Raw genomic sequence first — 22,582 nt, forward strand, 5'->3', positions numbered from 1 at the left:
AGACCATGCTTTAGTCTGGAGTGCTAATTTAATTAGACACTGCTTGGCACAGAAAATAACTATGAGGGATTGAAAACATGAAAAAAAGGAACAAAAAAAATAGAGAACCATATTTGGATGCAAATATTTGATTTAAAGAAATAGAATACATATATATATATATATATATATATATATATATATATATATATATATATATATATATATATATATATATATATATATATATATATATGTGGTACATACCTTAAAGGATGACTCTAGGATAGTTATTTTATTAGCATTAATAAAAGAATAGGGTTAAAACTTCTTCATACTTAAACAAAATGAGGAGAGGACCCCAGAGGATAATAAACCTGACTCTGAACTATGATTGGACAGATTCTCCAAGATACACATCTTAATGCTCACATCTTTAAATGCAACACAGCCGGTTGCACCTTTGTGTTACCTTGAAAGCATATTTGCGGTTTATGTGGTCTTCTGGCTCAACCGGTGCAATGACATAACTGGGCAGAGGAATGCTTCCAAGCACAGTTTCCTCTCGACTGTCTGTTAAAAAAGAAAACGCAGAATAATTTCAAAACAGCATTTTTAGGCAAAAGCTTAAAGCTGTATCTAATAGTACAATTAGAGATTGAAAACAGAAGAAAAATGAGAAGTCATGCTATGGTATCTGCTATCTCCATAAAGAACCGTGGCAGCATGTGGACAAACAGCACATTTGGTTAATCTATTATTAAGGGAGTTCGACGGAGAAGAAGAGGCTGAGTCTATAGAAACACAAGCAGGGATTAAATGTTATAAGGTGGAAAAAATAAAGAAAGAAAGCCTAGAATGTGAAAGAACTTAATAGCATAGAGTCCTTATTTTCAATGACAGGAGGAGATCACTACGGGGCTCTGTGCTTCATATCTCATTTCACTGCCATCTTTTAAACTCTAACCAAGTGCACTGTTCACAGACTCACCTTTGTAATAAAACAAGCAGTAGTCCGACAAAACAAACCACTTCCGTTTCCACAGCCGCATTCCAGAGCTGTCCTGGAGGTGAAGGGGGAAAGATAAAGCGCAGTGTGTTTAGAGGTCTTCCTTAAGGAGTGAATTTTAATGCACGTTTTAATTAAGAAGCAGTTTGGGAATGGTGCGCTTGTTAGCGCCAGTGAGTGGGGGAAGGCTATGTGCATATCATTAGAGCAGTAATTGAACACCATTGCTTTATTTATTTTTCACAGAGGAACTGGTACAGATCTTAAGCTTCTAAATTTTTCTCATTACTGTAGCTCTTTTTATTTCTCTTTAAGAGTTATGCGAGTGGTGGAATAAGCACTCACCTGTTTGTAGAGCCAGCCTCTTACTACCACTGGGATGTTGAGGTTTCTTTTAATAGCGTGATCTCTTTTGCCAAAGCTATGTACCTTCCCACTTCCTCTGGAGATCTGCAAGGAGCAAATAAAGCCCTAAACTTTTAATTGTAGGATTGCTTGCGAATATGAGATTATTTTGATCATACACAGAACTATAAAAAAGTAACTAGTCTTTTGAGTTTTCTTCAGTTTCTGCTTTATTGTCTAAATAACAATGCTTAAAATAAAATGCAAATATCAAAGGATGATCTCAGTTATTGAAAGCAAAAAAAAAAAAAAAAACAGGCATCCAAACCCATCTGATCATACGTTTGTTTGACTCAAGATATACTGACGGAAATGCATCAAGTGTATAATAAGGTGTTAATCATTTTCAAAAAAAGCTTAATAATGAAATACAGTCCAACATCCTTTACAGAAATCCCTTAAAAAGCATTTTACTGTAGCATTCTAAACTGGACTGAAGATGGGAAAAGAGAAAAAGATACTATAGACAGGGTTCTTTGGTTGTTACACATGATCTGAAATTAATATGTAACTGAATCTCGTTATTATGAGATAGTTATCTTATAAGAAAAGATCTGGTTATAGGATACAGTTTTATGAAAAAAAAACTTCCCCTCTACTAACATTTTCAGACGGAAGCACAATGGGAAATTGAATTTGAGCAATTTGTTGCATTTCTGCAAAGAAAAGACAGGTGATCTGCGCTACTTGTGATTTTATAAGCCTCATTTAAGTTTGAATTCTTCATACACATTTTCAGAAAATTTACATTAACAAATGTCAGTTCTCTGGCTGTATAAACTGACAGGTTTATTTTGGGGGGATTTGTTTCCATGATAATGTTAGTTAAGAAATTGTTTTTTTCAAAAATAATTTTTTTCCTGAGGGACCATGGACTGATATAACCTAAAAAATAACAATTAAGTTGCCTTTGTTTACTATAGTTTTTGAGCCTTTAGATTTTCCATTTTGATTATTTGAGAATAATAACAAATGTCAAAATAAATATACAAAAGGCCAATAATATTTCATCACTCATTTAAAATAAAAATGCTGAGACATTTGTTATCTTTGGAATATTTTCATATTTCCATCAAATTCTAAAACATTTAATGATAAATGCCCATGATCATTTATTTACAGCCTTTACAGACATTATGGCAATGAAACCTAACGAACTCTAGGTTTTAAAACGTCTACAGATCTACAGAGTCCAGTTAAATTTCTTTGAATCACTTTATATTGGCTTAATAATAAAAATTACAATGAACCTCTTAAAGCTTTACTGGTTGCAGTACCTGTCGATTTCAGCTTAATGTCACTCCTGACGTTAACCTTTACTGACTTTTGACATCCAGTTTGTCTTTGTTATTAATTTATTACTTAACAACTGTTTATTTCACATATTTTGGCCAAAAGATAATTATTACTTAGATTTAGTTTCTGTGATTAAGGTGTATTCTATTATGTTGATGTATATTAAATACTATCAGGATTTGCTAAATGTATTGGTTGCATTGTTTGGCAAAATTTGCTCTTTTTGTGTGTCGGTTTAATGATGACGATTGGTGCAGGTAAAAGCTTAATACTGGTGATGCATCGATTATAGGTTTCTGGTCCATCACTGATTACCAATTTTTTTTAAAAACCTTAAAGGCTGATTACGATTTTGACAGAGACAGATTTCTTTTTATAATTTACACTATCAGTTGTTATAAGATCACAAGACAGAAGTTATATCAAAATATTAAATATAATAAAATATTAGTCATTTCCCGTGACACATGAAAAATTTCTGAAATAACGGCTGTCAAATATAAAGTTTAAAACATTGATAGTGTTTTGTTTTGTTTTTTTGTTTTTTTTAGACCTTTATGATGAACTTTAAATCAGATTGGTGGAAAATATCTAAGTATTAGCCGATCACAAATTTCCTAAATTTAAGAAAATCAAGGCCTTTGTCCGGCAAATAAAAAATACTGCTTTGTTGTCATTAGTTATAAACTTAAAATAATCCTTTAGATGGTACCTGTTCAGTAAAGAAAAATATCTTGCTTTAAGCAGAATACTAAATAGATGCATTATTATTAGCTTAGAAAATGTTTTAAGTTCTATTCTTCCCTACATTTCTGTTTCACTTTCTTTTTCCTTTTACATTGCAATCATATACATAGAGAAAATGAACATGATCATACATTCTCTTTCTTCATTTAAAATACAAACAGAAAGCCACTTGAACTAAAAGCCTAACATGTCCAGAGCTGGTAATATAACCTTAATGCATCACCTAGGTGACTTGATGAATTAAAATACACAAATTATTACAGCTCTTTGACATGTTCTACTTGGATCAAACTAAGACAAAGTTCCTTATTTTTCCATCTGCATTAATATCCTTAAGCTCTATAGTAAAATAAAGCACTGAAAAAAAAAAAAACCAGCCCGATATCTAATGGGGAAAATGAAGCTTACCTTTGATCCTGAGGCAGCATCCACTGCAGCTGAGGTCACAGCCCTGGGGGACTCTGTGACCATGCTGGGAGACCTCTGATTGGCTGTTAGTTTGGACATGCGGGACTCTATCCTGCAGTTGACAGTACAATGTGAATGGTAATGAGTGACAGACAGGATGAGGATCACAGAATAATGATGTTTCTTCTTAATTTATGTTGTAAGCCATGAAAAACAAAAAGGCAGCAGGTCAAAGCTGAGCTTTCACATACAAAAGGATGTGACTGTTTCCTGACACAGACACAAGACCCGTCTCAGCCAATCGCCTCCTTAGTAGGATGTTGTACTTGGACAGCTCAGTGGTAAAGCATGGACTCACCCCACTGCATGAATGTTATATGTCAATAAACAGAAAACACACCCATTGATGATTTATTAGGACAAATAATCTATTCAACTCGACTGTCGGAAAAACTGATCTTTCCGGGGAAATAAACAGAACTGAATGGCCTGCACATTGTTTCAGTGACTGGATCAGTGCTGACACTTAATTTCATAGTTAATGCTAAAGGCTAAAGGGATTTTAGGAGAGTGCTTGGACCATGGCCATCCTTACCATTAGCAGCTCCTGAGTTTCAGGCTGTGAGGGTGAATCACACACAGAAACAACATAAACGATTGGTTCTGATTAAGAATCTTCTGATTCTGGTGATGAAATACTTCATTGCATTTGTATATTAAATATTTTTATTTTATTTATTGTGTAAAGCTGCTTTTTGACTTGAAGGTAACTTTAGAAAGTTGTCCAATGCAGAACATAGATTTCCTCATGGCATAGTTCTTATTTTTAGATAGCTTATGATGAAAGATGGAGGGGGGTTTTAGGCGATTATATATGAGCCTTAAAAATAAATATGTCACATCTTTAACATTTTTTCAACATTTTTTATTCTTAATTTTTAGTTGTTATGTAAATGAAGCAGTTATTTTAAAGTCTCCTTTTTGTTGCTGCTGCTCAAACTATTAAATTGCATGCTCTAAAATGTAGAAGCAAGACCCGTCCCATAGACCTATTCTAACATAATGTCACCAAAGTGGGCATTGCCCAAACATGGCCAAGTGTAGGCAAAAGCAGAGGGTTTAAGGTTCAGGATCAGAGAAACTGACAGTGATTTGATATAATTTAACAATCTAAGCACCTCAATATGTCACCATGCTGACTGATAAAATGCTCACCTGAAAAACACTATCGATCTATAGTAGCAATTCCAACTCCTGATTTGCTACTGTGGCGAGTGTTTGGGTGAGATGGTTTTATAGAGTTTAGTTTGTACACAGACATTGGAATTCCATGTAAACCAGTATTATTGCCATTGTTATGCTTTTAAATGTGTCCGTAGTTCAACAATATGAACAATGGGAATACGGCATCCAGAGGCGAGACACTGGAATGCTATCACCTCAGAAATGATGGCACTCCAACCTCAAAGTTCTAATATCCAAATTAAATTGAATCCACCATAATTCCCTAGTGGTGGGCTGTAATGCAGAAATATAACCAGCTCCGTAGAACATTTTAACCAATATGAAATTCAACTGCAGCAGCCACACTTCGGGCCAGCACTAAGACAAATATTGCAATTCTGCTTTGTTTCCATCTCTGCAGCTCCTCCAGATATATGAGCCTCATCACTGATTTCCTGATCGGTGCTCCTCAGTGTATCATAGGTTTGCAGTTTGTAACATATCCAGAGCTTAAGTTGTTCCAACCTTATGTGTGGCCCTTGTTTTTTATGTTGTTTGCACAATAATGTTATCTGACGTACCTCTTGGTGATTTACAGAAGAATGTATCCTTTGAATAAATAGAAAAAGGTGGGGTGGCATTTATTTACTAATAACACGTCGTCTGAAAGGCTGTTGATTGCAATCATATTGCTTTTTCTTCACAATTATGCACAAATCTTTGTTGTTCTAACATATAAAATTCTCAATAAAATACATCAGCATTGGAAATTGTAATGTAAAAAATATTCATAGTATATAACCAAACTAAAAACAGTGCCTACAAATACTTCTCTGTTCCTTCAATTAGAATTAACCTTAGGCTGTATCCACTCATCAAAAGCATCATATGAATTACTGGTTATAATTATTGCACCCTTACAAGATTTTACATCATGTATTTTCACAGACTTGAGTCAGATCCTGGACCATGACAAGTAATTTTAATTTTCTGAACAAAACAATGAGAGAGTGAGGCAGCTTTAGAAATCACTGAGACTCGATGCTTACTGAAACAACTCTCTATTCTAGGTGGGAATAACACCAATCTAAGAAACAGATGTGTGGATATTGATCTTATTTATTATATAACAAAAACTTTAAAACCTAATTCGTTAGCAACTGAGAGCAGTTTTTTTGTTTTGTTTTTTTTTGTTTTTGTTTTTTTTGCATTGTACAATAATTTAAATGAAAACATAAGAACAATTTCTCAAGAGCAGAATTTGGTCAAATGTCATTTTTATAACCTGTAATGTAAAATCCTACATGTAATTTTATTTCCTGTTTTGTACATTTCTAAGCATCAGAGCTAAGTTAGCAGAACTACAGTAACGTGCAGCAACATTAAGAAGTGTAATTCTAAAGTAGAATTGCTGGCAATAAACATCTATGGCAATAATTTACAAGTTTTAAAACAACCAAACCAGAGGAAAACAAGGGCAATGAATCGCAAAGTCTGAAATTCCACACAGTAAAGAGGATGGTACAGATCAGAAATCTTTTCAAAAGTTTCTGCAGAAACCTCTTTCAGTATTCAGTAGGATCCAGCAGTGATATAATATTAGTGTTAAGCTGAATTCAGGCCCCGCCCTCCTCTGACTAAGTATAGGGAGAGTGTCTCCCAACCTGGAGACAGGTGAAGATAATTAAAGGATCAGTTGGGAGATGTTCACTCACTAAGCAACAATGAGCACTATGAGGGTGCCTGGGTGAATGCACTGCAGGAAAGTTTGTTCCAAGGAGAAGGAGCCGGTGAGCCACAAATTATTTGAATATTTAGACTGAAATGTTGAAACATTGAGAAAAAAATATATATAAATAAATAAAAAAGAAAAAGAAGAAAAAAAAAAGAGGAATCATTTAAAATGTATTTGAGAAAGTAAATGAACACTAGAATGTTAAAATGTATCACTGAATAATTCTTTGAATATGTTTGATTTTGGGTTTAAATCTTATATTTTGTTTCAGGAACAATTTTGTTTAAAGAATGTTAATCATTGTGTTTTCTGTTTATATTTAAAGGTTTTTCACCTACTACTACTACTACTACTAATACTGCTACTACTATTGTTGATTGAACTTTCAAATAAAAGACAAAAAAGGAAAGAATCAACTTTGGTGTGATGAGTGAAATCCTGTGAGATCTCTGGAAGCAAACTGCCTTTTCAAGTGGGGGAAACCTGCAGTTAAAATACCAAAAACAAAGTGTGAACCACTTGACAGTGAAAAACCGGCCAGAAGATTGGCAGAGTCAGGAACCCTATTGAAACTCAAAATGGCTGACTCAGAGTCTTTAGACCAGCTGAAGAGAAACAGGACATCTGCTAAACTGCTATTTTCCCGGCTGGCCAACAACATTGTTCGAATGCATGCCATAATGTCAGAAGAGGAGCTCAAAGACAGTTTCAAGGAACTAATAATTGAGTCTAATAAAGTTATGGAAGCAAATGAAGATGTGGAAGCTCAGTATCTTGTAGATAGAGACTTGCAAGAAGACTCTGAAGAAGATTCAAAGTTAAATGAGCAGCAAAGGGCTGACATTGATAAAACTGCAAGTGAATGTGAAATGAAACTGAAGGAGCTTAAAAATCTGATCCAGAAGATGCTTTGGGAAAACTTTGGAGAAGAGGAACTGACAATGGCAGTTAAAGCTGCAGAGGAAAAAGTAGAGAGTGTAATGTCTTTTGACTCTGGAGGAAATAAAGAGGCTTTTGACTTCATGTTTGACTGCATGGAAAGATTGGTGAAGAAGACAAAAGAGTTGTACACACAGTGGAAGTGCTGGGCCCCTGCTGAGCAAAAAGAATTTCACCTGCGTGTAAGAGAGCTTGAACAGATGGTTCCGAAGTTAATGTCCAGAAAGGCAGAGTTTATAGAAGCCAAGGCTAAAGAAAGTGCTGGAAAAACTTTAAGTACGTCTTCCATCAGCTACCCAACATCAGTTATCAAATTGAAGCCAACCTCACTCCCCAAATTTACTGGCGTCAGGCGCGATTTTCATCGCTGGAGAAGAGATTGGGAGGCTCTCCAGAGTCAAGGAGAACCCACGGGGTCAAAAGAAGTGAAAAAGTTTCAGCTCATTGACAGTTTAGATGAAAAAATAATAAGAGACCTTCGACTGGTAACCTACAAAACAGCAGATGACATTTTTCGTGTACTAGAAAACAGGTTTGGATGCCAATCAGCTATTGCTATTGAAATAATTGAAGAGCTTCAGAGACTTCCTCCTGTCAAAAGTCACCAGCCTAAGAAAATTGTTGAACTGATCCAAACTATTGAAAAAGCCCTTGATGACCTCAATGACCTTGGTGACAGTGGCGCTTTAAAAAATCCTCTTGTGACAAAGTCAATTGAGAGCAAACTCCCTGATGGGTTGAAGAAAGAATGGCTTCTCTATGCTGCAGAGAGAAGTACTAAATCAGAGAAGCGCTTTGAAGATCTTCTGGACTTCCTCAAGAGTCAGGAAAGCATCTATGAACAGCTTGACCAACTAAAGAATGAGGATCCAGTGAGGAAGGAATCTCGACCAGAGCAGAGGCAAGCAAGGACTAGAATCGCAAACCAAGCAAGTAGCACTCCCTCAGGGTGTGTAGTCTGTGGGGATTTCAGGCACAGGAAAAAGCTCTATTTCTGTAAGAAATTCTGTGCACTTAATCTTGCAGAGAAGAAGGATGCAGTACGGAAAATGGGAGCATGTTGGAGATGTCTGGACGTCCACAATCCTGGTGATTACTGCAAAACTTTTTTCTTGTGCAAAAATTCTGAGTGTGAGAAAAGGAGGGACACGGACCATCACTATCATCTGTGTCCAAATGCTGAAACATCTAGAGGCAGCACAACTCAAAGGAGAAGCAGAAGTGGAACAGTGGGAGGTAGAAATACAAGAAATTACACTGAAGCCCAAGAAGAATTTGTGAAAAAACTCCCACCAGAACTAGCCCAACAATGTCAGAATGTATTTTGTAACACAACGTCAAGGGTTTCCCATGTTGCAAAAAGTCACTCAAGTCTTCTAACAGAGAATGGGCTAACAGAGTGGCCTGTCTTAATGATGATTCAGGAAGTCACAGCTAATGATGGACAAAAAATCGGGACCCTGATTGATCTAGCTTCTGACACAAATTATATCACTCATGAGGCAGCAGGCCGACTAAATCTCAGGAGTGAAGACATCACGCTTGTGGTTCATGGTGTAGGAGGCATGAAAGTCTTTGTCAAAACAAAGCTATACCTCCTGAAAATCCGTGTCCGCAGCTCAAGAGGCACTTTCAAGTCTCACCAGCTTGTTTGTTATGGCCTAGACAGTATTGCTGACATACAAAAACATGTGTCTCCAAAGAAGCTGCAAAAGTTCTTTCCAGGCATTCCACTCAGTGAACTAGTAAGACCAAAAGAGATCCATCTCCTTGTAAGCCACAAAGAGGGCCAGCTAGCTCCACAGAAAATATGCACCATTGGAGATCTTGTGCTGTGGGATGGACCAATGGGAAAAACAGTTGCTGGCACCCATCCTGAGCTCTTTGAAGAGGTCACAATGACAGCCCACACATCACGAACACACTTCGCAAGATCTATGAGAACTGCTGCTGTGAGGTATGAAGAACATGTTTGTGTAGTGCCAAGTACACAGAGCCAACAGCCTTTGACTGCCATTAAACCTCACAAATCAAATTGTGTAGCTTCTACTTCCAGGTTTCTAGAGTGGTGGAAATGGGACAGCATCGGTGCTGGTTGCATCCCAAAATGTGGAGGTTGCCGCTGTGGAAACTGCCAGCCAGGTGGCAAAGAGATGACTCTCTCTGAAGAAAGGGAGCTGGAAGTGGTAAAAAGTGGACTAACATATGTCGTTTCAGATGAACATAGTGGGAAGCCTCATTGGCATGCCAGCTATCCCTGGGTAGAAGATCCAGCCACATTACATTGCAACAGGAGTGCAGTTGAAGCTACATTCATGAGGACTGAGAGGCAACTGGCTAAGGACCCAGAGTGGAAGGCCGCATATGCAGCTCAAATTCATGAGATAGTTAAGCGGCGAGCTGCAATGAAGTTGTCTAAAGACATCTTGGATACATGGACTGGCCCAGTATGGTACATCAGTCACCTCATTGCACCAAACCCACACTCTGTCACAACTCCAGTCAGGTTGGTCTGGAACAGCAGTCAAAAGTGTAGAGGGGTGAGTTTGAATGATCTTCTGCTGAAGGGCCCAGATGTGTTAAATTCAATCAGAGCTGTACTTCTCAGATTCCGAAGTGGAAGATTTGCTGCCCTGGGAGACATACGCAAGATGTATAATTCAGTATGGCTTGAAGACCGAGAGGAACACCTACATAGGTTCCTGTGGCGTGACTCTGAGGAGGAGGAGCTGGGTGAGTTTGCAATCACTAGAGTCAACATTGGTGATAAGCCAGCAGGATGTATTGCTCAACTTGCTTTAAAGAGACAGCTAAACTCCCCCAGTTCAGCCATTTTGTGGAGGAGCGGAGAGTAATTGAAGAGCATAGCTATGTTGATGATCTTTTGACCTCTCATAACAACTTGAACCAGCTCAAAATTATCACTGGAAATGTGGAGCAGATCCTGAATGCAGGCGGTTTCGAGTTAAAACCATGGGTCTTCTCTGGTCAAAGTGGAAACCAGCCTACTGAGAAACAAGAACGGGAGGCTGCTACAAAGATGATTCTGCCAAATCAGCTTAAAGAGGATGACAACAAAGCTCTTGGTCTTGGCTATACAGTGGAAGATGACAAGCTCCATGTCATGGTTGGAATAAACTTCTCAAAGAGAAAAAGGAAAATGAGACAAGGGAGAAATCTTCAACTGGAAGAGGTGAGAGCCCAGACACCAAACCCACTAACACGTCGACAATTACTCAGCCAAGTTTCTGCATTATATGACCCAATTGGTCTGACAACACCTGTTAAGCAGAAAGGGGCCATTCTAGTCCGCAGAGCATTTCAGGAAGCTAAGCTTAGAACTATCAAAGACACTTGGGACCTTGCACTCTCAGAAAAGCTTAGAGCAGATGCCATTCATCTCTTTGAAGAATATACCAAGCTGAACCAGGTTAAGTTTCCAAGAGCTTTGACACCAGTGTTTGCATCTGCTGAGCCTGATGCAATTACCTTCTCTGATGGCAGTGAGCAGGCTTATGGTGCTGTCCTCTACCTGCGCTGGGCATGTGATCAAGGTCCTGTGGTACGGCTGGTAGAATCTAAGGCTAAACTAACACCCTTAGACCACAAGGGGGAAGCTGTCAAGGCTGAGCTGTGTGGAGCAGTATTTGCTGCCCGACTGAAGAGGTACTTTGTGCAGTATTGCAAAATTAAAGTAAAACAATGGTACCACTTTGTTGACAGCCAAACTGTTCTCTGTGCAATTCAACGTGAAAGTTATGGTTTCCAGTCCTTTTTTGCCAATAGGATTGGAGAAATCCAAGATAGTACACAACTTCAGGATTGGCTGTGGATCCCTGGTCCCCTGAACATTGCTGATATCATCACTCGTGGGTCTGGTTCAAAGGATTTGGAGGAAGACTCTGCATGGCAGCAAGGCCCAAACTTTCTCAGTCTACCAACTGGTAAGTGGCCAATAAAGTCTCCAAAGGATGTTTCATTAACTGAAAGAGAAACCATTGGAAGATGCAGAAAAAATCGTTTGCTGCTGTACTTACAAGAGCACAGGCAAAGAAAGAACCACCAGATCCAGAACCTCGGAGACCGCCCACCAATACTGCAGTCAGGAACTTGGTGGATGTACGACGCTTTAGCAATTTGGGTTTGCTCCTCCGAGTGATTGCCCAGGTCTGGCGGGCTGCAAAACGCTTTGTAGGTCAAAAGAGGATCGTGAGAACCTCAAAGTGGGAGGCAGTGCCATTAACTGGGGTCATTACTGTAATGGAGCGCCAGGATGCTTTAAGAGATCTTTTTCTTGCTGCACAGGACGGTGTCACCTTTCCAGCCACTACCATAGACCGTTTGGTGGTTTACAAAGAGGAAGAATCTGGGCTTCTGCTTTGTGGTGGGAGGATCCAGGCTTTCAATGAAGACAAGGTTGGTGTTCCCCTGTTACCATACAATGCCTGGGTCTCAATGCTGTTGGTTTACGAAGCTCACAACAGAGGTCATGAGGGAGTGGCTGCAACTCTTCTGAAGGTGAGAAAGAAAGCATGGATCATCAAAGGAAGAAGAATTACTCAAAAAGTAATTAACAATTGTGTGATCTGCAAGAAAACCAGAGCCAAATTATGTCAGCAAATAATGAGTGATTTACCTCAAGAAAGAACTCGGCCCGCAGCCCCATTTGAGTTTACAACAGTTGACCTGTTTGGACCATATCAGGTTAAAGATGATGTGAAGAGGAGAGTCAAGATGAAGGTTTGGGGGTTGGCATTCTGCTGCATGGCCAGCAGAGCAATTCACACAGAGCTTGCTAACTCTATGTCAACTGAAAGTTTTGTAATGGCTTACCAAAGATTTACAGCTATTCGGGGTCACCCTAAAAAGATCTGGTCTGATCCAGGGACCAATTTTATTGGTGCCAAACCGGTTCTGGAGGAGTTGTATCAATTTCTGGATGGGTTGAACAGGTCCGCTGTAGAAGAAACTTCAGCTCAGAATGGAACTGAATGGCAGTGGAAAATCCAGCCAGCGGATTCCCCTCATCGCAATGGCTCTGCTGAAGCAGGTGTCCGGATTGTGAAAAGAGCATTCCAGAGCCTGGGAAGAGAGTCGGGACTAAGCTTCAGTGAGTTCCAAACAACACTTCAGCTTGCTGCCAACCTTGCAAATGAACGTCCCATTGATGCCAGGGTACAGAGCCGAGAGGACACTGTGCAGTATGTCACACCTAATTCACTTCTGCTGGGACGAGCATCATCAAGTGGTGACTGGAAAACCTTTGATTTCACAAGTTATCCCTACAAGAGACTTCAAGAAATGCAGCACCAGGTTAACACTTTCTGGAGGTCCTGGAGCCAGCTTGCTGGACCTAATCTTTTTATCAGGAGTAAATGGCACACTATGAAAAGAAATGTTGCAGTCGGAGACATTGTTTGGCTGTGTGACCAGAATGCATTGAGGGGTCACTTTAAGCTTGGAAGAGTCATCAGCGTTAATGCAGATACCAGAGGCATTGTGCGGGATGTAAATGTTAAAGTTGTAACAAGTTTGTGCACTCCAGAGGTGAGGCCCGCATCCAAGAATCCTGCATCCAAGCTTCCTCCATCCAGCATTCTGAGGGACACACAGTTTACAATCCTTCACAGAGATGTCAGACGACTAGTTGTTCTCCTGCCAGCAGAGGAGCAAGCAGGAAACCCAGAAGGAAGTCGGACTGTAAATTGACTGTATATTGACTGATACATGCGATCTTTCCAGCAGTTTCTGTGGGAAGATCGAGTGGGAGGTGTTAAGCTGAATTCAGGCCCCGCCCTCCTCTGACTGAGTATAGGGAGAGTGTCTCCCAACCTGGAGACAGGTGAAGATAATTAAAGGATCAGTTGGGAGATGTTCACTCACTAAGCAACAATGAGCACTATGAGGGTGCCTGGGTGAATGCACTGCAGGAAAGTTTGTTCCAAGGAGAAGGAGCCGGTGAGCCACAAATTATTTGAATATTTAGACTGAAATGTTGAAACATTGAGAAAAAAATATATATAAATAAATAAAAAAGAAAAAGAAGAAAAAAAAAAAGAGGAATCATTTAAAATGTATTTGAGAAAGTAAATGAACACTAGAATGTTAAAATGTATCACTGAATAATTCTTTGAATATGTTTGATTTTGGGTTTAAATCTTATATTTTGTTTCAGGAACAATTTTGTTTAAAGAATGTTAATCATTGTGTTTTCTGTTTATATTTAAAGGTTTTTCACCTACTACTACTACTACTACTACTACTACTAATACTGCTACTACTATTGTTGATTGAACTTTCAAATAAAAGACAAAAAAGGAAAGAATCAACTTTGGTGTGATGAGTGAAATCCTGTGAGATCTCTGGAAGCAAACTGCCTTTTCAAGTGGGGGAAACCTGCAGTTAAAATACCAAAAACAAAGTGTGAACCACTTGACAATTAGCTTAATGCTTTAATTAGTTTTCAACATGGTGGGTGATACATGTGAAGAGTGCTGTATCTCCCTTTAGCACATACAGTATTACTGCTCCCTTTTCTGCAAAACCGTAAACATAAGAGTGAAGCAGTTTATATTACAGGCCTGTATGTAACACAGGTAACCAATTATTTTTATTCTGACTTTACTAATATAAAGCTTTGTAATCACAGTACCGTAATTAAAGTCAATTTTTTTTAGTTCTTTTAAATCACAGCTACCATGAAGTACACCGAACATAAACAAAGATTTTTAAAATAAATAGAATTTAAAGCTTTATCTGTTTTAAGCTGACATATTTCTGTAAAGAAATAATAATTTTTTTTAATAGAGAGTTCAGTTTTGGCCACTTACATTTAGTACAATTTACACTGATAAGTATTCAACTTTTTCAAAGAAAATGTTTCTTCTTACAAATCTGATTAATGAAGTATCTTTATTGTGTCAAGCTGTACGGTTAAACTAATATATTGACCAATGAGCCAAAAACACAAGCAAAATCATATGCAATAGGCACTTAATGCACTTAATCCCCCTATACTTAATCTAAGAGATGAGGTACAGACATATAAAAGAAAAAGCAGAATAAAGAGTCAAAGAGAGAAGAGAATCCTACACCAGAATACGGCGACAGCAGCTTGGATTGCTGCCAACATTTTTACACGATGTGCCTCTCGTATCATGAGGACGCTGCCTTTTTATGTGCAGCTTTCATTCTGTTTACCACTATGGTCATTGGAATAGCTTCCCAGGAGATTTGTTGTGGCTTGTGGAGGACCAAAGCAATATCTCATGAAGTGCTGTGCAGAAGGGAGAGAGTTGCTGCTCTCATTTTTCCCAGGCTTGTCTTGCTATGATTGAAGTGACAGGATGGCATGTTTGACATTTTAAAATCCTTTTGAGAGATACTTTATATGAAAAGAGATAATTAACCGATCACAGTTTAATAATCTATAAAAAACTTGAAGCTTCAGGCCAGTAAAATATCAATCAAATCAACTTTGTTAGATACTGTAGGTGTGTCGGATTTAAATTGTTTCATATTTAGGAAGCCACAGACTGCTCTTTATGCTCAGTCTTCTATCTATATATGTGCTGAATGGTACCTCTGATCTTTCATGTATTTAATGTTCCGGAATGCTTTTAAAAGGCAAGCTGGATTAAAATGCCTCTTTAAACTAATTTGAAATTGAGGCAGAACTCTGTTTCTTTTAGGGCAATTTCAACGGTAATTAACATTTATAGGGGTGTTTACTGCAGTGAGTCTTTCATTCCACTCTTGTTGTTAAATGAGTAAATTCTTATTGTTCCTGTACATTGGTTTGGACTGTTTAAATGCTCTGGAAACTGCTGCTTTCCGAACAAAAGCATTTTTTGCATCGGTTTGGCTGTTACAAACTGCTTTTACATTTATATTGCTTTCCAAATATGGTAGTGTGTGACAACATATTATATCGGTATGAGATGATGTTAGTGAGGCACCCTAATTCTAACCCCACAAAGATTACAGTTTAGGAGGACTTATCTGAGTATAAGCCCCCACTTCCACTGGAGGTGGAGGCAGCACGTACCTTGGAGCAGCTGCACAGCGGCTTCTAATTCTACCAAATGTATTTTCAGATCAGAGCATCTCTAAGAAGGACTCATTTCATGTTCGGATTATATCATCATGCTATATGAGTGAACATGTAGGCTTTTAAAAAAACAATAATCCAGCAAAGTGTTTATTTAACCAGTTCTATCAGCATCTCCCATGCATACTCTTTAGGAAACCATGTTTTATTTCTTCCATAATGGGCAAATTAGTTGAAATATTTAGTTGTTTTCAGACATTTTTCACTTAAATGGTTATATTTATTAGGACTTTCGATTAACTGTATAAGCAAATCTTTGTATTACATAAAGGTCCTGGAAATGCCATCCAAACTATGCACATGTAGCCTTCTACTTGTAAACTCCACCGTATCCACTTTGCTGTTCATCAGCTGTGCTCTACATAGATGGATGTGGATTTGAAGCTGCAGGCAGGAAAAATAAAACAGCTGCATATTTTATGGAAGTGCATAGCAGGCGGGGCTTCTGGGACGCTTCACAAACATGCTTTCAGTGGGACCACTCTGAAATCACTGAGATCAGTCCCAACAGCCAGGAAGAGCAACATCGTGGAGCCTACGCATAGCTTCCACTTCCAGTGGAACTGAGGGTTTAAGTAAATTATTTTATTGTGCACATGTGCAATGCTTGCACATTGTCAGCGTAAGAGAAAATCTAGTCATTGTATAAAATAAAATCCAACATCATCTGTAAATCAAGTAGAAACATAAAATATTTTTTCTGAACTATTTTGATTTAGTGTATCAATATACTTAATCCAACAAGGAAAATACCAGAAACAATTGTTGTTGTTTTTTTATATCTTTACATAGAATAGAGAAATTGAGAACAGGTCCTTTATAATAAACCCGATTCTGATTCTGATTCTGATTCTTTTTCATTTTTCAATCCCATATTAAATAAGATATATTAAAGAACAAAGGAATAAGGAATACATTCATTTTATTTCCATTTTGTTTGGGGCATCTTCTCTTTATGAGAACTAACACAAATTACCTCAGTTCTACATAAAAAAAAAAAACAACATCGTACGTTTAAGGGTTTTATTTGGATGAATATGTTCAATAAAACAGGGGTGACCTTTAAAAAAAGTTTGGCAATTTTCATTCAGTGCATTAAAGAACATGAAGCATTAATAAATAAATGATCCAACAGGAAAAAGCCCAAAGCATTTATCAGTCTAGGATTCCAGAATAATGAAGTTCACCAGCTTCTAACAGTCCTGCCATGTAACATGCATATATATAACTTAAGAAGCACCTCTTAACAGCATAGCATGTTTTCTTTTTTGCAAGACATGCATGCTCTGATTTGCATGCTCTGACAAAGAAAGTTCAAGTTTAAGAAATCCAAATCTTAAAATTGTTTTTTCCCCGTTTTGCAGGGCAGCCAGAGTACCGATCTGAGCCTGTTTTTTGCCGTTCAGTTTTCAAATTGGTTCTGATGAATAAAAAAGTAATTTTATACATTCTTTTATTTATTTATTACCCACAATATGATATTTTTAATGTTTATACACAATGTAGACAGCCAGAATAAACACATTACATGAATTTGGCTAATTATTTATTGCTTTGATGTGAAAAAAGTTAATCCTGAAAGGTGTACAGTAATGTCTCATTTCTTTCAGAGCACGACCCTCACATAACATAATATACATCTCAGGAACGACAAAATTTTTGTTTTTTATGTCATTTAAAATAATCTCACTGAAATTGCTGCTCTAATCTGATTATTTTAATAAGCTATGTAACTTGCTGTGATCCAAGGTTTATAACAAGTGTAATATTGGTATATGGCCACAGCACTCAGATCTGATCTCACCCACAGTGGGGTATTTTATGTACTCAAGGAGCTTGTGTGTTTGCTGAGACATATAAAAAAATACAGAGAACATCGAATCACAAGAAATATTGCAGATGAATCCCATCAATCAGTTTTGAATGAGAATTCAGAGGGCTCATAGTTGTCTCTGGCAGAAGTGAAATGTTTGCAGTGCACTATATAATAAGACCAACCAGCCTAAATACAATCACACACCTGCTGTCTGATATTACCTAAGCCTGCCATGCATGTTTGATGGCTTGGAGTTTTATGCGCCAACATAAAACGACAATACGCCCACCTGTCATTCTGAAACAGTACATGTGGTGAGGACAGAAAACGACTGTTTGTTTTCTTATTTACATTTTTAAGGGTTTCTTTACCATTTCTTCAAAATTTACACAGTCAGTCAATTAAATGTGCAGAATATAAATCGTCAGAAACAGCTGTGTTGGTTCACCATGGAGACAAGTCAAATAAGGCTTGGAAGGGTGTTTAAAAACAGGCTGCCGTTACAATATGGACTTTGGTGAACATTTCTAAGAGCGGTTGGATAACAAGAAAAGCACCATGCAAGGTTAGTCCATCCACCGTTTACCAAGAGCTGCTCCATAACTAGGCCTACTGATCAGTTGTAGTCATTACTTTGATACAAGGAGGACCACATGAACTTGTCGGTTTCTGTTTCACTGCAATGCCATCATGATACCAACTAATGAGGTAATAATGTGAAGAACAAAGCTAATGAGCTGACAAAATCCAAATCTGTGGTCACAATATTGCAGTAATAAATATCATTACAGTGGAGAATGAATACAGCTTGACTAATGAATTTAAAGTGCCAAATCCTTTCCCTTTCCTTAGTGTGAGACAGTTACTGACAGTTAGCTTGTAAGTGCTTACATGGCTCTAATAGTCTTCATGATGAGTTAATTGAGAGAAAAAGGAGAGAAAAATGCATTTGTGTTTGTTCTTTTTTTATTTTTTTATTTTTTGTACATTAAAGCATTAAGAATAAAGAGAAGCTCACCTGTCTTGTAAGGTATATTCTATGTTATCAGGTGAAATTTGTCGAGTCACAGGGTGCAGAAATGATGTGCTCCTCAGGTTGTGGCTGCAGTAAAAACAAAGAAAGAAAGAAAGAAAGAAAGACATGACTACTTTATAAAAACACAACACTGTGCCTCCGGATGATCATCGGGGACTTCTTATTGGCTGTGTTTTGAATGAAAGAATGTCTAAGGTGGTACTGCAGCAAATATTATTTTGCAGAAAGTTAAGGGCTCAGCAATCTCCCTCATCCAGTTCACTGGGCTTTATTGATTTCAACAAGACGGGGCTATTCATTGCTTGAACTAGAGCATAAAACCAAATTGTTGCAACAGTAATGCTGCAGATTAAAGCATTATGGGAAAACATGATTAGTGCAATCCCTTACCATCCCACAATTATTAAAGTACTCACATGGAATAAAATGCAATCTTGTAAAAATACCCTAGTAATCCCCCAATTAAAGATGCTGCAGTCAAATTTCCCCTCGACTACTTAGGCTTTAAAAGGGATAAGATGCTGATTTATCCGTGGTTATCATAATGTTAAAGTGAGGGGGATTACCTCTAACTGCTTCTAAAATTGTAGCACACATCTAAATATAAAAGAAGATTGTGAGCAACTTTTCCAGGCTCGTTTGGATACAGTAAAGAGATTACAAAAACAAACCTGCTCTTTAAAACCACAGGCTGAACACATTTTCACAACATGAACTTATAATGTTTAACAGCATGGAGCAGATGAAATTGAGTTCATGAGAAAGGTGTCTTCTAACTGAGTGTTCTTTTAAATTCTGTCATCTTTCTTAGTAAATATATATTTCTATTTTTTAACACCATCTGACTGCGGTTAGTTTGAGTTTGCTTTTATGTTTTGTTCTTCCTCCCTATTGAAAGAGGCATTTATTCACAAGCTCCACTAAAAGAGACATGCACAACATGTTTTATTACAAAAAAAGAATGATCTGTAGGACAGATGCTCAGTTTCAGTCCAATAAAAGCACAGCAGGACACAAACAAAGTGCTTTCTCTGCATCACTATGCGGCAGAGGGAAGGAAATTCAACTGAACAGGGTGGGAAGACTTATGAGGTGACATTTCAGCAAAGTTCAGAAAGATTACTGCAACCCAGCAAAAAAAAAAAGCATTCAAAGACACACAACATTGACATCACATTGACACTTGCCTTCATGAGTTAATACATTTTCTTATTTATAAAGTAACAAAAAATACATTCAAGGCAGTAACAACTCGTACAACAAGCCAAGCCAAACAGTGCACACAAAGCATTGCACCAGCATTCCTCCCTCCCATTAATTAGGAATCTGGATTCTTTAAAGCCTTTTGTTTTAGACGCATTATTTCTGAACTATTTGTCATGGAATTTGCAGCATCCCCAAGCACTGCAGCACAGTAGGCCTATTTATTTACAGCGTGGTAGCTTCCATTAAAGCCAGCAAGGACTCTGTTACACAGGGCAAGACACACTCCTGGTGTAACACGCTTCATGCTTCATGTACCTGCCAGGCATTAATGCCTTACGAAGCATTGTAGATGGCACATAGATAATCATTTATATGTCATACATTTTAAAAAGTACTTTACATTTCATTGCATTTCAACACTACACAAAATGCTGAAGCATGCTCTCTGTTACTCAAACAACAGATTTCTGGAACCTGAACTCAGCTAACATGCAACCCCTCTTATGTATTGCAATACAGAAGCAGAGTTTCTGTTTGGATCCAGATAAAGAAGATAAATAATGAGCCGATCTCTCTATGCACTGATTTCCAATAGGGTATCTTTCACTTCCTTAACTATGCATAAGAAAACAAAGGAGCTAATGTGTAAAAACATGGTTTTACAAACACAATAACACCACAGAAGGACAATAAGGGTTTCATAAAAACAGAACGTTGTTTAATTATGAAGCAAGGCTACTTCCATGTGAATTGCAGGTAACCTGAGGACAGGCTGGCACGCTGTTCTACATATTTCCACAGAAATATGTAGAGGCTTAAATCATAATCAGAACCATGTGTTGCTTCTATTGATGGTTCAACCACTGAAGCTAAGATCCAGAGTTCAACCCATGGCATTTCAATCTTTTTCAGGAAAAACAAAAGGATCCGATTACACCTTGTCAAACACAAGCACTAACAGTAGAATTGCAATTAAGTTTCTAAACACCATCTTTTTCCACATCTACAGAAAATCATAAAAAACCTCACTATAGTCTGCAATGTTCTCGACCAAACAGTGACTGTCTTGTGATCTCAAGTTCCACACACAAAATGTATAATACCAAAAAAGACTAGAACTGAAACCCTTCTTCTAAAATGAACACAGTTAAGAAGCTCTCACCTGTTGTGAGATTGGGAGTCATCATAAATAAGCTACTGGACTTGCTGTGAAGTTGCAGGCTTTGAAAAATCCCCCTGGAGTTAATGTGACAGGTGAAAGATGCAGAGCAAGTGTCTCGCAGCAGCTGTTCTCGACCAGAAACAGAATAAAGTGAAGCCAGCAGAGTGCGGACTGAAGGGGGAGCTCTTTATCTCCCATTGCTGTTGTTCACACAAGCTGATGAACAGGACCATCTCCCTGAACATCATGGGGACAAGCCTCAGTGGCTTATCAGATGCTCCCACATTTTTCTCCCCACTCTTTTCACCTCTCGCTCTCCCTTTCTCAGAAATAATTAAACATAATCCCTTCCAGAAGAATGCCAGGTATGCAGCTCCTTCTAAAGAGCCCTTATGGAATACTACCTTATACTGTGCTATACTGCACTGTAAGTGTTGTTAAAGAGCTGGTAGGGCATTAATTATTAAATTAGAATTTCTCTATAAGGCAATAAATCTTAATATGAAACGTTGTTATTATAACAGCCAAATCTGCAACAGTTTTAGTATGAAACGTAGTAGATCAAAACAAAGATTGTGAGTATATTCAAGCATTGAACAGTACATCATTACAACTGAAACAAACAATGACTATCAAAATAAACAAATTTAAATATGCTGTCTCCAATTTATATTTAAGCACATTGGTGATCTGGATTGTGTCGTGAATTTTTAATCTAAATTTAATTTCAAATAATTTGCTGGTTCAATTTTTGACCAAAATGCAAACTTAATGTTGTCAAATGGATTATATTTGACAAGTTTAATTTAGGATTCAAAGTGTTTTGGCCACCATAGCTAAATAAATTTACCAATAAAAGTCAGATTTCCTAGCCGTATTTCTAAAAACTGCTTGTTGGTCAAGTCAAATAGTAGGGCTGCAACTAATGATTAGTTTGCAAAACGATTAATCTATCGATTATTTTCCCAATTAATCTATTATTAATCAGATAGCAAAAGGTTCCTTAAAGAAGATTTTTACGAAAATAAACCAGGGGAAACTAAAAGTTTTCCACTTGAGGATATTGACAGAGGAAAAATATATTTTGATCATCTTAAATGCAAAATGCTTATATATTTTTTTCAACATTTTGGATGGATGGATGGATGGATGGATGGATGGATGGATGGATGGATGGATGGATGGATGGATGGATGGATGGATGGATGGATGGATGGATGGATGGATGAAACCTTTTTCCTCCAAAAATAAATGTATTCTATGCATTTGTATGTAAAAAAAAAAAACAATAAAAAAAGGCCAGCACATAAGCAGTCAGAAAACAGTTCAACTATAATCTTATAAAGATTTCTGTATCATATTTCTTTAGAGAATGGCAGTTAGAAGCCCTATTGGCCAAGAGCAGCAGCAAGAGGGCTTAATAAACAGTACCTAAGTAGAGGGCATCAAATAGTACTGGAGCAAGCCATGCTGGCCTATAATTCACTATAGTGCTAAAAGATTACTAACA

The 22,582-nt window shown here is 37.6% G+C and overlaps 2 protein-coding genes across 14 annotated transcripts in view; one reads left to right on the plus strand and one right to left on the minus strand.

Annotated features, from left to right (window-relative positions):
* plekha7b (pleckstrin homology domain containing, family A member 7b) overlaps nucleotides 1-22,582 on the minus strand; it is a 107,893-nt gene that overhangs the window by 43,852 nt on the left and 41,459 nt on the right. For 12 of the 13 annotated variants that reach the window (XM_038283766.1, XM_038283769.1, XM_038283775.1 and 9 more), the window contains 5 exons: nucleotides 18,687-18,770; nucleotides 3,845-3,956; nucleotides 1,334-1,438; nucleotides 971-1,043; nucleotides 452-552 (listed from right to left, as the gene is read on the minus strand). In XM_038283766.1, coding sequence (XP_038139694.1) covers nucleotides 452-552; nucleotides 971-1,043; nucleotides 1,334-1,438; nucleotides 3,845-3,956; nucleotides 18,687-18,770 — 475 coding nt within the window. Of the gene's footprint in view, nucleotides 1-451; nucleotides 553-970; nucleotides 1,044-1,333; nucleotides 1,439-3,844; nucleotides 3,957-18,686; nucleotides 18,771-21,072; nucleotides 21,225-22,582 lie in introns of those variants that run through there. The other variant, XM_038283776.1, reaches the window with a different exon arrangement.
* LOC119782698 lies at nucleotides 10,529-13,997 on the plus strand. Its single transcript, XM_038283779.1, has 4 exons — nucleotides 10,529-10,935; nucleotides 11,247-11,408; nucleotides 11,529-11,686; nucleotides 12,048-13,997. The coding sequence occupies exon 4, from the start codon at nucleotides 12,198-12,200 to the stop codon at nucleotides 13,449-13,451; it is 1,254 nt and encodes a 417-aa protein (XP_038139707.1). The 5' UTR covers nucleotides 10,529-10,935; nucleotides 11,247-11,408; nucleotides 11,529-11,686; nucleotides 12,048-12,197; the 3' UTR covers nucleotides 13,452-13,997.

This window comes from Cyprinodon tularosa, unplaced genomic scaffold, assembly GCF_016077235.1.
Source record: "Cyprinodon tularosa strain WSP-4 unplaced genomic scaffold, ASM1607723v1 ctg197, whole genome shotgun sequence".
Classification (NCBI taxonomy): domain Eukaryota; kingdom Metazoa; phylum Chordata; class Actinopteri; order Cyprinodontiformes; family Cyprinodontidae; genus Cyprinodon; species Cyprinodon tularosa.

What these genes read in the sequence shown, in the direction of transcription:
- LOC119782698 (XM_038283779.1), top strand. Translation starts at nt 12,198, where the DNA reads ATGCTGTTGGTTTACGAAGCTCACAACAGAGGTCATGAGGGAGTGGCT.